General features: G+C 34.0%; 1 protein-coding gene across 1 annotated transcript; it reads left to right on the plus strand.

The window, feature by feature from the left end:
* Nucleotides 1-350: 350 nt before the first annotated feature.
* LOC141679607 (uncharacterized) lies at nucleotides 351-1,895 on the plus strand. The gene has a single exon (XM_074486065.1). It carries the CDS (start codon nucleotides 351-353, stop codon nucleotides 1,893-1,895), a length of 1,545 nt encoding a protein of 514 aa, XP_074342166.1.
* Nucleotides 1,896-14,599: the final 12,704 nt, after the last annotated feature.

The raw sequence follows: 14,599 nt of genomic DNA on the forward strand, positions 1-14,599 counted from the left end.
TTTCCCCTAATTTTCATATTATTTTGTTTTCCAGTAGGTTATTTTCTTTTGTTTTCCTAAAATTTCATTCACGGTGGAAGCATCTCAATTGACCCATACCAGGTGCGATTTTATCAATGATTGATTCTTTTTTCTCTATCTATGATTTATATTATGTATAAATCCGTGGGGTATCTGTGTATCTGTTTAAGTGTATCTGTGTATGTATACATGGGGTGTATTATATGTGTAGTGTCCGTTTATGGGTCTTATATATGCGGTTAATTGTTCATGTGTAGGCTCTATTTATTATTTTTGATTTTTTGTTTTGTATGTATATGCTTGATATTTTGTGTATATATAGGTTAATAATGTCTAAAATAGTAAAGGACTGGATTGATAGTAATGATAGAGCATCAGATGAGTATGTCAATGGAGTCGAAAGTTTTTTAAAATTCGCATATACAGGAAAGCCCTTGACAGAAAAAATTCTTTGTCCTTGTCGAGAATGTTCTAAGCGCTATTATCAAGATAGGGATACTGTCAATACACACTGTATTTTTGTTGGATTTGAGAAATGGTACAAAAATTGGACCTCTCACGGAGAAGAATACATGAATGCGCGCACATCACATGTTTATAATAATGTATCTGAAGATGAATACATTCAAAGAGATGAAATTAATGATATTAGAAGAATGGTATATGAAGGTTTTGGCATTCCAACCATGGGCGAAAGACAACCTGAGATTCATGAGGTGGTACAGTCGGATGAATCGACAGCTAACTTCTTAAAACTTCTAAAAGCTGCTGAAACAGAATTGTGGGAAGGATGTGAGGAGTTTACATTATTGGCCTTTGTTGTTGAGCTTATGCACTTGAAAGCCATTTCTAGATGGTCAAATACGTCTTTCAATGGGTTATTAAAGCTGTTAAGGAGGGCTATGCCAAAATCTTGCAAGATACCATGTTCCTTTAATGAGGCATTTAGCATGACCAGAGATTTGGTATTTAGTTACCAGACCTGGGATGTATGTATTAATCACTGTATGTTGTATCGCAATGAAAATGAGAAGCTGGATGAATGTAAAATATGTGGTGCATCAAGATATAAGAAAGTAGATGGTGGAAAAAAAGGCAATCAAACAGCTGAAAAAAATATGTGGTATTTTCCTCTTAAACCACGATTGCAAAGAAAATTTTGTTCTTCCAAAACTGATGATCTCATGCGATGGCATTCTGAGAATAGAGTGGATGATGGTATTTTTAGGCACCCTGCTGATTCTCGTGCGTGGAAACACTTTGATGAAATATATCCAAATTTTGCAAGTGATGTCCGTAATGTAAGGCTAGGATTAGCAGCAGATGGATTTAATCCATTCAGAAGCATGTCAATATCTCATAGTACATGGCCCGTTATAGTCACTCCATACAATCTACCACCTTGGTTGTGTATGAAACAAGATAATTTCATTTTATCTGTGCTCACCCAAGGCCCCAAGGAACCTGGTAATAAAATTGATGTTTATCTTCAACCTTTGATCGAGGAGTTAAAAGAATTATGGGAAGACGGTGTTCAAACTTATGATGCATCAAAAAATGAGATGTTTACACTACGAGCTTCTTTAATGTGGACGATAAATGATTTTCCAGGATATGCAAACTTGTCTGGATGGAGTACAAAAGGTGAGTATGCATGTCCGATATGTAACAAGAGACCACAAGCCCACTGGTTGAAAAATGGTCGCAAATGGTGCTATATTGGACACAGGAGATTTTTACCTAATAATCATAACTTTCGAAAAGACAAAAAGGCATTTGATGGTGCACGTGAAGTCAGATCCAAACCAAAGTTACTCACAGGTGCTGAAATATTACAACAAGTGGAGAGCATTGAAACTGAGTACAAAATATAAGATGTACTTGGGAAAAGAACCAGGGAACAAAGGGAAAAGCAGCAAGCAAGAGTTGAGAAAAAAAAGATTTCCAAACTGCCTCACAATTGGAAGAAAAAAAGCATTTTTTTTGAATTACCTTATTGGAAACACAATCTTGTTGGTCATGTTCTTGATGTTATGCATAATGAGAAGAATGTATGTGATAATTTGTTACATACATTCTTAACCACATCAAAATCAAAGGACAATTTGAGTTCTAGGTTGGATCTGAAGTAAATGAATATTCGCACACCATTGCACCCACAACCTAGAGGATCTCAAAAAAGCTTTTTACCTCCAGCCCAATTTACAATGAGTAAAAAGCAAAAAGAGATATTCCTTAAGGTGTTAAAGCAAGTCAAAGTACCAAATCGATATTCTTCTAATATTTCAAGGTGTGTGAATTTAAAAGAGAAAAATATATGGGGATTGAAGAGTCATGACAACCACATTTTGCTCCAGCAGCTCCTTCCTGTGGCAGCTCGAAAAACATTACCGCCTGATGTGGTTAAAACATTGATTGAATTGGCAATTTTTTTCAGACAACTATGCTCAAAAACTAATACATTAGCAGACCTGGAAGAATTACAAAGTCGTATACCTTTTATACTCTATCAACTCGAAAAGATATTTACACCTTCATTTTTTGATGTCATGGAACACCTTCCGGTACATCTAGCAGATGAAGCAATACTATGTAGTATTGTACTTTTCCGTTGGATGTATCCAGTTGAAAGGTATTTGCTCACGTTAAAACTTTATGTACGCAATCGTACTCATCCAGAGGCATCAATTGCTAATGGATATATTACAGAAGAATGCATGAGCTTTTGTTCTCGATATCTAGAAGACATAGAGAAAAAATTGAATCGTCTTACACGGAATGATGACGGGGGCAATATTAGTGGTCGTTGTATGGGTAAAGATGTAGACTTCACCCTTGACTATGTCACCAGATCGCAAGCACATAGATATATATTATTCAACACGGAAGCAATGGAGCCTTATTTAGAGTAAGTTGAAGAATCTGATAAAAAGTTGTATTTATCTTTCTTTTATATGAATTATGTCAACTGATTTTTTAATTTACAGAATGCATTTATCTCACCTAAAGAGGACACTTCCTCGTAGTCAAGCACATCGAATACAGACGGAGCATAATCAGAATTTTGATACTTGGTTCAAAGATTATGTAAGTAAATATCTCATGAGTATTTATGAATAATATATACAAGCTATTGAACAAACTTACACTCCTTATTTAATTTTTTAAGGTTTGCACCACAAAGGATGTAATTCCAGATGATGTGAAAGTATTAGCATTGGGACCTCACATGGATGCCAGGAGGTTTAAGGGATACTTAATAAATGGTTTTCGTTACAGAATTAAAGAGGTCGATGCACGTAGAAATAGTCAAAACAGTGGTGTTATGCTTAGTGCAAGTGTCACAAGCTTTGCTAGTCGTAAAGATAATAATCCAGTCACTGGTGACATGAATTTTTACGGGGAATTGACTGATATTATAGAGATACGATATAATAATTCGCTGAAATATACCTTATTTAAATGTAATTGGGTGGACCAGCGCACTGGAGTAATGAAGGATCCATTTAAGTTCACACTGGTGAATCTTAAAAACATAATGTACAGAGAAAATCGGATCAATGATGAACATTTTATTTTAACTACTCAAGCTGAGCAAGTATGGTTTATTCAAGATCCTATAGACACCGACTGGAGTGTTGTTATGAGAATGACAGCGAGAGATAACTTTGATGTTTATACTAATGAAGAGTCTACAAAAGCAACCCATATAACTCAAGTTCAGCCATTTAGTGTCCAAGATTTCGATGAAAATGTTGCAGACATTGATTATTCATGGGTGCGTGAGGGAGTTGAAGGCATGGAAGTTGATTCTGCAAATCAGGAGGATTACAACACTCAAATTGACGAGGAAGAACAATAATTTTATTGGATTATTTGGAGACACTTTGTTTTCTTATTGAACTTTTATTAGTTGTAAATTTGATTAATAATTTCACTTGTTTTCTGTTAGGTTTTAAATTTAGTGATTATTAGTATGTTAATCCCCCTTCCATGCATAATTTGCAAGTAGTCTAGAATATACGCATGGTAGAAAAATACTAAGAAAGTTGACTTGTGATTGGTACTTGTAAATTTTTCTCTAAATAGAACTGTACTTGATTAATGACATTGTTTGTAAAAATTGTAGAGCTGCAAATGGCAAGGCAAGCTTCTTCAGGAACCGGTGGTTCTTCAAATGGTGATGCATCAATGGTTCAGAATTCTTCCTCCAATGTTAATGGAAAATGAAAAGGCAAAGGCCTAGCCAAAAAGACACGTAATTGAGGTGTAAAGAAGTTATTGATTGACTTTGATGCTAATGGTAGGCCTTGTGAGGGTAAGTATAAGAAACTGGCAACTCAACTTGGATTTTTTGTTAAAGATGGAATGTCGTTTCCTTTAACTACAGAACGTTGGGATGAAATGGATTTGACTGTTATTGAAAAAATATGGGATGATATTCAGGTATATATCAATTTTTTATAATTGCTCAAAGTTTTATATGATATTATTTATGCTTGACAATAATTCCCTAGTAGATTAATTTATTTCAAGTATCTGTTTATATATTGATATTTAGAGCAATCACGTTATTTCAGAATAACACAAATGTGCCCATGGAAGCGAAAAAACATTGCATTGATAGTATGGGTGATCAGTGGCGGTATTGGAAATGTCGTGTTAAGAAAAATGGTTATTATGCGTACACCACTGATGAAGAAAGACTAGCTAATTGTCCAGCTAGTGTCATTGAGAGTCAATGGCCTGTGCTGGTGTCCATGTGGGGGAGAGAAGATGTGGAGGTAAATTTTAAATGTAATTTATTTTAATACGAAGTACAAAGAGTTTGATGTTCTTAATAAATTAATCTTTAATGTTTTTTAGAAAAGAGCACAATAAAATAAAGAGAATCGATCTAAAGAAGAATTTTTGCATCATACTGGCAAGAAACCGATGGCTGTGCTAAAGAAAGAGGTAGTGCTAAAAAATATTCATTACATTTTTTACTATATTAATTGCTTTTTCTACTAATACTTGTTAATCTCTTATCTGGTGAAGAGGGCTGACAAGGGTGAGGCTACTGACCGCATTAGCATGTTTATGGCCTCTCGTAAAGGTGCAAAAGATATTACTACGCAGCGCATGATAGTAAGTATACTACTCACAATTAACGTAATATAATTAATAATAATCTCTTTTTGCTGCCATTTTTACATATTTTTGGTTTTTACTTTGAAATGTTTGATTACAGGAAGAGCTTGAGATTTCAAGACAGGAATTGAAAGAAGCTAACAAAGATACTCCTGAAGAACTAGAGAATTTATTTATTGAAAAATTCGGTGAAGATAAACATGGAAGAATGCGTTGCTTGGGACGTGGTATCATGCCAAGTATGGTATATGGCAGAAGGTATGGAGTCCCAACTACATCAGCTGAAACAGTTGTAGCAATTCGTGCAGAATTTGAGGAAAAATTTGAACAACAAAAACAGGAAACAGAGGCTCGCATTCAAGCTGAACGAGAAGCATGCAGGATTGAAATGGAGTTGAGAATGGAAGCCTTTAAAAAAGAAATGATTTCACAACTACAATCAAAAACAGGTAAATTAGTTTCATACTGTGGATCTTTCATGCTTTCTATATGTAAATGATTGCATGCTTTCTATATATAAATGATACATACTGGTTCTATGAGCCCAGCTGCAAAGGCTTCTAAAAGCATATTCTAACTATACTTGTGAACTTGGGCTAAACAAAATATAGAGAGCAATTTAAATGTTAGCAAATTAGATAGCTTGGGTTATAGAATGTTAGTGAATTGGGCTTCATTCTATAGAGTATGAATAGGATGGACTCCAGCAAGAAAAAGTAATACAAACAGCATAAGATAAAAATTATTGTATAGGAGCCGAGGAGGAGGAAAGACTAACATGATATTTGAGGTTTTCTTGTCTTGCTAAATAATTTTGTGAGCCTTTTGCATTGCAGTAAATGGATTTTTACTAGTTTCATGTAAAAAGTTCATATTATAATTAGATGCAGTAAAATATTGATTTATACAGTAATTAGAAATAACATACATAACCTTCAAATGTTAAGTTTAAGCACAAAATCTGATGACACATTTATTATATAAAGAGAGTAAAAGCAAATGTTTTTATCAGGTATCTGTGCCATCCTTTTTAAAAATTATTATTAAAATTAATATTAAAATGAAGAAGAGACAAGTTCATTTTCTTAATTAATTACTTAATAATTTTTAAAATTTTAAAATGTCCACTCTCACCATAAATGTAGCATGTAATGTACTAAAATCTGAACCTACATAGACCTTGGCTTATTTTACATGAAATGTAGTAGGACTGAGGCGAATCCAGACACTTTGGGTCCAACTAATACAACTGTGTTTTAAATTACTAAATTGTGTACTATATATTGTAAGTTGTAACCATCCGGATCAGCTAGCACTGCAGCATGGTCACACTGCTGGCACTCGAGAAAATCCACGTTAATAGTTACCTTCTAACAAGCTTCTCCAAACGCTTATTCAAATCTTCTTAAGTACCTGATGTTAGACAAGTTTGAGAAGTTGATTATTTTTTATCTGAATGATTTACGTATTATAATATTTATTATGCATGATGATCACATATATGCAATCATGTTTTCCACACTCACTTATATGTTTTACAACTATTTTAAAGTATGTACTTGATTTTGTATTATGAGTCTAGCTTATTGAAATATTTCGTAATAAAGTTCTTTCCTATTGTGAGTGAAAAATTGAGTAAGTATTAAACTACTGAAAATTTAGACCTTTTTTATCCATTGTCAGGAACTGGTGGTTCCTGATACGAGATTTCAAGTATTTTTGGTATTTATTGAGTTTATAAGCTGAATTACAGTAGTATAAGGATGGACATTATAGAAATAGAGTAGATGTAGCAGACATTTAGAGTAATAATGGAGAATAGTTTTGGAGAAAGTAGTCAGTTAGAAAACTGGAGAGAAACAAATAGGTAGAATTGAGGTCCCATTTTCATAGCATCATAATGCATCAAGCATAGACTGAAAATGCAAATAAGTCATGCTATATACAGGATACCAGACAATCTAACTCAGTAATTAACAAAAATACCCATATTTTTCCATTACCCAATACTACTAGACTACTAAGCTAATTCCTAACATCCTTGGAATATAGTTTTGGTCAACTTTTTCACTTCATTTGTTAAAGAAAGGTCTTAAAATCTTATTGGGTTGTTCCTCGCGTGCTTTAGAAGCCGAGGAAAGCTTTATTGAAAATCCAGGAGTGTGAGAAGTATGGATTATTTGGATAAAACCTACTTTCTAATCTCAAATTCTGGAATCAAGAAATGAGTTTGATTATGTCCAATTTTTGGTGGATTAGATATCTCTGTAAGGTAGACAGATAAATGTGTTGCTCGGTGTATGATTTGTCTAAATTAAGTCAATCCAAACAGGCTCAGGAGTGAATAAGTTCTTTACATGCCATATTTTTTACTGTTAAGAAGAAGAATTGAAGTTGATTAAACTTTTTTATAATGCTCTGAACATTTCAATTAGTGCTTTGATCTCAGCCTATGTCTTTACCTTAATATATGGGTCTCTAATATTTTATTCAGTTAATTCAAATAACTGCTTGATAATAAATTGCCTAATTTTAGATCATGTACTAATGCAATAATTCATCTATTTTTTTTATATAGCAGGTTAACTTTTAGCTGTGAATTGTGAGCTCAGAGTACTCCTCTGCAGTGAGAGCTTCAAAAGTATTTTAATGACCAGGGAATAAGGGGATAAGTTAGTTGGTTGTTCAGTTTTTGAATTAAGTATGACATTGGTAATTTAAATACAATTATGTTTGGAAACACCTATACCATTTTATATTTGTGCAACTGAGATTTTAATTTTGGATATTGGTTGGGACATTTATTTTTTATTTTATGGGATGTGTTATAAATTGTATAAAAATCAATTAATTGTTTTTGAAAAAAAAATAGCCTTTTGCGACGAAAAAAAATTAGCTAAAAATCCGTCAGATATAATATCCTAGACATGAAGCACATCTGTCGTAAATACTTATACCGCGGAATAAATTTCATTGTAAATCACAATTACGATAAGAATAAACTATCGTTTTGAATACTATAAAAGACGAAAAGAGTTCCCTGCATAAGATATATACGACGGACAAAAAAGAGCAGTTACGTAAATTATAAACGACGGAAGTTTCCCAACCATTTAGTATATACGACAAGATTTTATGCGACGTGAACTTTTCCGTCGCAAAGTCATCGCATATAATATATACGACGCGTGTATATCTATATCCGACGTTTTTTCTCCGTCGCATAAGCTAACAGATTTTGTAGTCTGATAATTTTCCTTAATCAACATAGTCAGCAAAAGTTACTATTCATCAGGGTTTCAAAAATTTCCAAAAATTGGGGTTATTACAAGGAAGTTAGTAAAGAGGTAATAAAATTTTGTTTAGCTGTTATAAATTTTAGAAGGTCAGATTCTTGTTTCATACCATAACTTGTAAACGATCCAGAATTGAGGGGTTATCTGTATATTTATTTTAATATACAGGTTTATATTGTTTAAAGTTGTTTGGTGACACCCAATCCTGACCCCGGATTTGGGGATGTTACAAGTTGGCATCAGAGCCACAGGTTATTGGTCCTTGAAATCAGAATAGGTAGAAATTAAGATAGGATTGGCATGTCAGATAAGATAAGTAAGACCTGAAGTAACTCATGTTGAGTTAAGTTATGATTATCGAATACGATATTGGTTATTAAGATACGATGTTGTTAAGATAGGTGTGAGGCGAATATGTTGACGCTATTAGTATATTGAATACCCATATCCTATAGTTACGAGGAGTCGACGACTCGACAGATATCGGGTAAACTTCCTGATTTCTATGTGGTTTGAAATGAATATGGGATTGATTCTTTCACGAATTGATAAGGAAGAGACAAATGAATTTTAGTATAATTTGGTTTAGGATCGTGTAATGAAACATAGCTATCAGTCTTTAGCCAAGCGAGCCAAGCAGGGAGTTAGAGCTACCAATTTTGGAGACACTCTTAATGATTGACCCTAGATACTTTTGCGAGATGTTCTTGTTATTGTCAGTCATTCCTCGGGCACCGCGCTAGGAATGACACATCTACCTTATTAGGTATACTTAATATTAACAAGAAGATACGACCTTATCTACCGATAGAACGTCAAATTGTGTTAATTGGTTATAATTATGACATCAAGAGTGACGATGAGAATATCAAAGATAGTACCAGATGTCAGAATTAGAGTTAGAGTTACGAATAAGATAGTATGAAACGGTAAATGAAGTTTTCGTCGACTAATGAATGGGAAATGAACCCAGGGAGGGGTAGAAGATATACCAAAATGGATGGACCCTGATGTGGTCGTTTCTTTAATTAGGTACTGTTAGGAATATGTTGTAGGCTTGATGATATTTTACCAAAATACCGTAGTAGATTTAATTAAATTTGTTTGTAACTTTTAACGGATAATCTTACTCTTTCATCCGTAGAAAGAGTAGTTTATGTTTAAATAAGTTTTAATAGCACATTCCTGTATAATATAATGTTTTAGAGAATTAGAGGTTGTAGGATATTCTAAGTCATGTTGGCTACTAGAATGATATGCAAAATAGGTTGTTAATTATAAATATTAGATGCATTGTAATTTTGCATAAATAAAAAGGTGTCAACTGCTATGCAAATACTTTGAACGGATGATTCTACAAGGCTTTGATGGATGACCCAAGTTACTCTCAATGGATGATCCAATAGAGACTCAACGTATAATATACAAAGTCTCGACGGATAACAAATTCAAATAAGAGTTGATAGTGACTTGACAGTCACATGGGTTGATTATATACAAAAGTAATGTGGCCGCCTATAACTAGGATTTTGAGAACAAAGAAACATTTCCATTTCCATGCTTACTTGAAGAAATACAAAGATGTTGGATAGAGAAATGAAGAAATAAGTGATTAAGACTTAGACAATTTGTTTTATATGTTTGTCTTTTTCATATGTAACTTGGTGATATATAAACCAAGAGTAGCGAGTAGATAAATCAATGGGTAGAATTGAGAAATAGAAAAGGCAAAATCTGTTAAGAATTTCTCTGTTCTTACTTTGTAATTTTACTTGTAAGTAGCTGTGTGTATTCTTGCATCACAGAGTTCTCAATCAATATATATCTCTGGTGAGTAAGATCAATCCACCAGAAAGTTTTTAAATCTTTATGTTTAATTACTTTGTGTTTTAAATACATTTATATTTCATTCCGCACACTTGCATATTCAAACACTGATATATTTTGGTAAATAATTTTCATAATTTCCAAACCTAGAGTTACATTCAACCCCCCTTCTGTAATTCTATTGTTAGATTGTTTGGGAATAACAATTGCTATCATAGCAAGCTCTTGACACACTAAGAGTTTAAAGATCAAAAAAACTAACAACATGAGTAGGAAGGATATTGAAGTGAAGATCCCTTTTTCTGGATAAAGACAACTATCACCATTGGAAGGTGAAAATACACCTGAATCTTCTCTCTCAAAATGAAAGGTATGTTGATTGCATTGAAAAAGGTCCTCATGTTCCTCATAGAGCTGCTACAGATGTTGAAGGAGCTGTAGGCAATGAGCAAAACATTCCAAAGCCACAATCAGAATGAACAGATGAAGACATTGAGCAAGTGCACAAAGATAAAAAGGCTAAGAACATTCTGTTCAATGGTCTTGATGGAGATATGTTTTACGATGTCATCAACTGTAAATCTGCTAAGGACATTTAGGATATAATTCAAATCATATGTGATGGAACTGAAAAAGTGAGGGCAAACAAGATGCAACTTCTAATCTAGCAGTATGAGCACTTTCATTGTGAATACAGCGAATCTTTGAGTGACATTTTTTGTAGGTTTCAAAAATTACTAAATGCACTGAAACTGCATGGAAAAATCTACCAGAAAAAAAGATTCAAACTTGAAATTCCTTAGATCTCTACCAAAAGACTCGAAGCCTATAACTGTCTCTCTTAGAAACTCTCAAGATTACATGTAGTTTACTTTGGAGAGACTGTATGGCATTCTAAAAACTTATAAGCTTGAGTTGGAACAAGATAAGTAAATAGAGAAAGGGAGGAAAAAGGGAGGATTTATTGCATTGGTAGCTGAACAAGAGAGAGTGAAAGAGATGAAGGTAGAAGCTGTGGAATTAGCACCAAACTCAAGGGTTTGTGAAGGAAAAGGAGAAGGACTAATGGCAGAGCATGAAGACCATCCTAGTCAGGATGAAATGGAGGACATAGATGAACATTTGGCTTTCCTATCATGAAGATTTTCCAATCTCAAATTCAAAAATAATTTTGGAGCAACCAAGCCAAATAGAAATATGGTGGATAAATCTAAATTCAAGTGTTTCAAATGTGGCTTGAGTGGTCATTTTGCCAATGAATGCCGAAAGCCTGATTCTGAGAAAAAGAAGTTTGAGCATGTGGATTACAAAAAGAAGTACTTTGAACTGCTCAAATAAAAGGAAAGAGCTTTTCTGACTCAAGAAAATAATTAGGCAGCTGATGAGGTAGATGAAGATGAAGAACAAGCTATGTCAACCTAGCCCTAATAGCTAAATCAGATGAAGCAGAAGTCAGTTCTTCAAGCAATCAGGTAATCACTACTAATCTAGCACACCTTTCTAAAGATGAGTGTAATGATGCCATAAATGACATGTCAACAGAATTATATCACTTGCGTATTACATTTAAATCACTCACTAAAGAAAATACAAAACTTAAAGATAATAATCTATTTTTAAGTGAGAGGAATACTGTGTTAGAAACTCAATTTGTTGAGTTTAAGAAACTGAAGATAGAGTGTAAGATTGCATAGGATGAATTGACTGAATTTTTGAAGAAAGAGGAAATTTTGAGAAAGCAGCTTGAACGAGAGCAAGAGGTAATCAAGGCTTGGAAGTCATCAAGAAATGTACAGTCCCAAATTGCTAAAGTTCAAGGTATAGAATCATTCTGTGAAGAAGCTTGGAAAAAGAGCAAGGAGAAACTGGATCCTGACTTGGTAGAAGAATTATCGACGGATGTGGAATCAACGGATGATGAAGTTTATCCGTCGAAAGATAAAAGGAATTATCCATTAGAAAAAAAGGATGCTCATCCGTTGAAAGAATAGAAGCCAATTAGCAAAGCTAAGCTAGCTAAACTCAATAAGAAATATAGATCAGTTTTTAAGAACTTTGCTACAGGAGAATCAAGTCAAGTCAAGGAGAACAAAAGAGTTAATGTGGGGCATCTGTCAATGAAGCAACTAAATGACAGATTGGAGAAAATTGAGGTCAAGGCAGACTCTAAAAGGAAAAACAATAGAAATGGGAAGTAGGAATTAATAAACATAACAAATAGACACCTAATAAATATGCACCTAGAAAAATCTGTGTTAAGTGTGGTAGTGTTAATCATTTGTCCGTTAATTGCAAATCTGCTATGCCTGCACCCATGTCTACACCTCCCTCATTTCCCAACATTCCCACAATGCATATGAATGTTATGCCTGCACAAAATTTGAATGCATAATTTTCTAACATGCCATTTGCATAAAATCCTTACTATGTTGCATTCAATATGCCTCAAATGCCATTTAGCATGCCATACTAGAATAACATGTTTGTACATAATATGTCATTTCATGTTAACCAACTTATGCATGATAATTCTGCAATCATGAATGGTTTTCAAAGCCCTACTCTATTGACCAAGGTTGAGTCTCAATCACCTAAGTCAAATGAGGAAAATCCCAAGAAACCTAAAAAGAAGGCTAACAAGGCAGGACCCAAGAAAACTTGGGTACCAAAATAAACTTGATTTGATTTTAATGTGTGCAGGGAAACAGAAAGAATCTTTGGTACCTAGATAGTGGTGGCTCAAGGCACGTGATCGGAGATTCTACCCTGCTCACTGAGTTTAAGGAGAGAGCTGGTGTGACGCCCTCCAAACCCGGGTCAGAAGTTTGGGGCTCACAACACACATACACACAATATATAAACCTGTATATAAAATATTATATGCATTGACCCTTCTTTTCAAAACCATGGATCCCAACAGGTTTAAGTATGAAAACAAGCCACAACCTTATCTTTTATTACATCGTACCAAATCCCAACCAGTTCAACTTACAACTGATAATGATATCGTTCTTATAATCTTGCATAACTCATCTACAATATAAAGCTCCTGCTAGCTCGATCCGACTTAACCTGAAATCCTAGCTCACATACTGGACTGGGAATCCTCATTACCAACAATTTCCTTCTCAACTGTTGAAAACATAAGAAGATTTGCAAGAGTGAGCTAACTAGCCCAGCAAGTCATAATAGCAATAACCGAGGTTAAACAATTACCAACTGAAATGATTCAGAAGAATCAAGTTTCTGAAGAAGCAATGATTAGAATTGGATATTCACTTTTCATTTTAAAAACCAAGGTTAGGCTGCTGATCAGTCACACACTAACCCCGAGCAAGGCTCCCAGCTTTGCTCTATATACTGGATCCAAGGCACGCATTGGCCTAATATGACCACGAATCTGGTCTGACCACGAATCTGGTCCACATTTATTAAACCATCCAATTCTAAAATAATTCAATATAATAATCAATGTAATTCAATAAGCTGATTCATAAACAATATTTATCTTGAAGCATAGGGTGATTCACAATACCATGAAAGTATAATAAGGAATTCAAATAGATTGGCTTTCAATCACGGAAAGAATCAGAAAGTGGAAGACCAAGGGTTCAAGGGTTCCAAGGATTGGTCTTCTGTTAAACAAGGAATAAGGGTTGGTATGTCAAGCAATTCAATATCAGAAATCAGTATGTGGTGGATATGTATTTGTGGAGTAGTATCGTATATGTCTGGCTCGTATCTGGTAAATTTAACAATTAATGGTTTATGAAGAATAAGGCTGATGGCTCAAGATCAATAAGAATCAGGGTTCAAGGTTAAATAGTTTAAAGCGCTTGCAATATAAAACATGATTTATTTTGAATAATAGCGACGTGTTATGAGATAGTTCGAAAATATTTGCAATATATCTTGCAGAAAGGTTTAGAAGTACTTGCCTTGTCAACCATGATTTCCAACTTTACTCGTACCCATCTAACTGTTTTACTTTTCCATCACTTTTCTTCTCTTTCTATGCCTTGCTTCTGTTTATCAATCACTTTCCTTTTCTTTCTACGCTTTGATTCTATTTATAGATCACTTGTTTCCTTTTCTATGCCTCGCTGACTCTACTAGGCATCACAAGTATCTATCAATTATTCATACTCATATTATTCTAATCATCACATAGATGTCATAAGCTTTTATCTACCCTTCATTTTACCCAAATCCGACGTACGGATTGAAAGTTATGCATAAAACAGTCAAACCATAACCACATAGGCATATAACGCATCAATCAGTGAACACGTAGCACATAACACGTAAGGTATTCGATCAAA

This window comes from Apium graveolens, chromosome 8 (assembly GCF_009905375.1).
Source record: "Apium graveolens cultivar Ventura chromosome 8, ASM990537v1, whole genome shotgun sequence".
Taxonomy (NCBI): Eukaryota; Viridiplantae; Streptophyta; class Magnoliopsida; order Apiales; family Apiaceae; genus Apium; species Apium graveolens.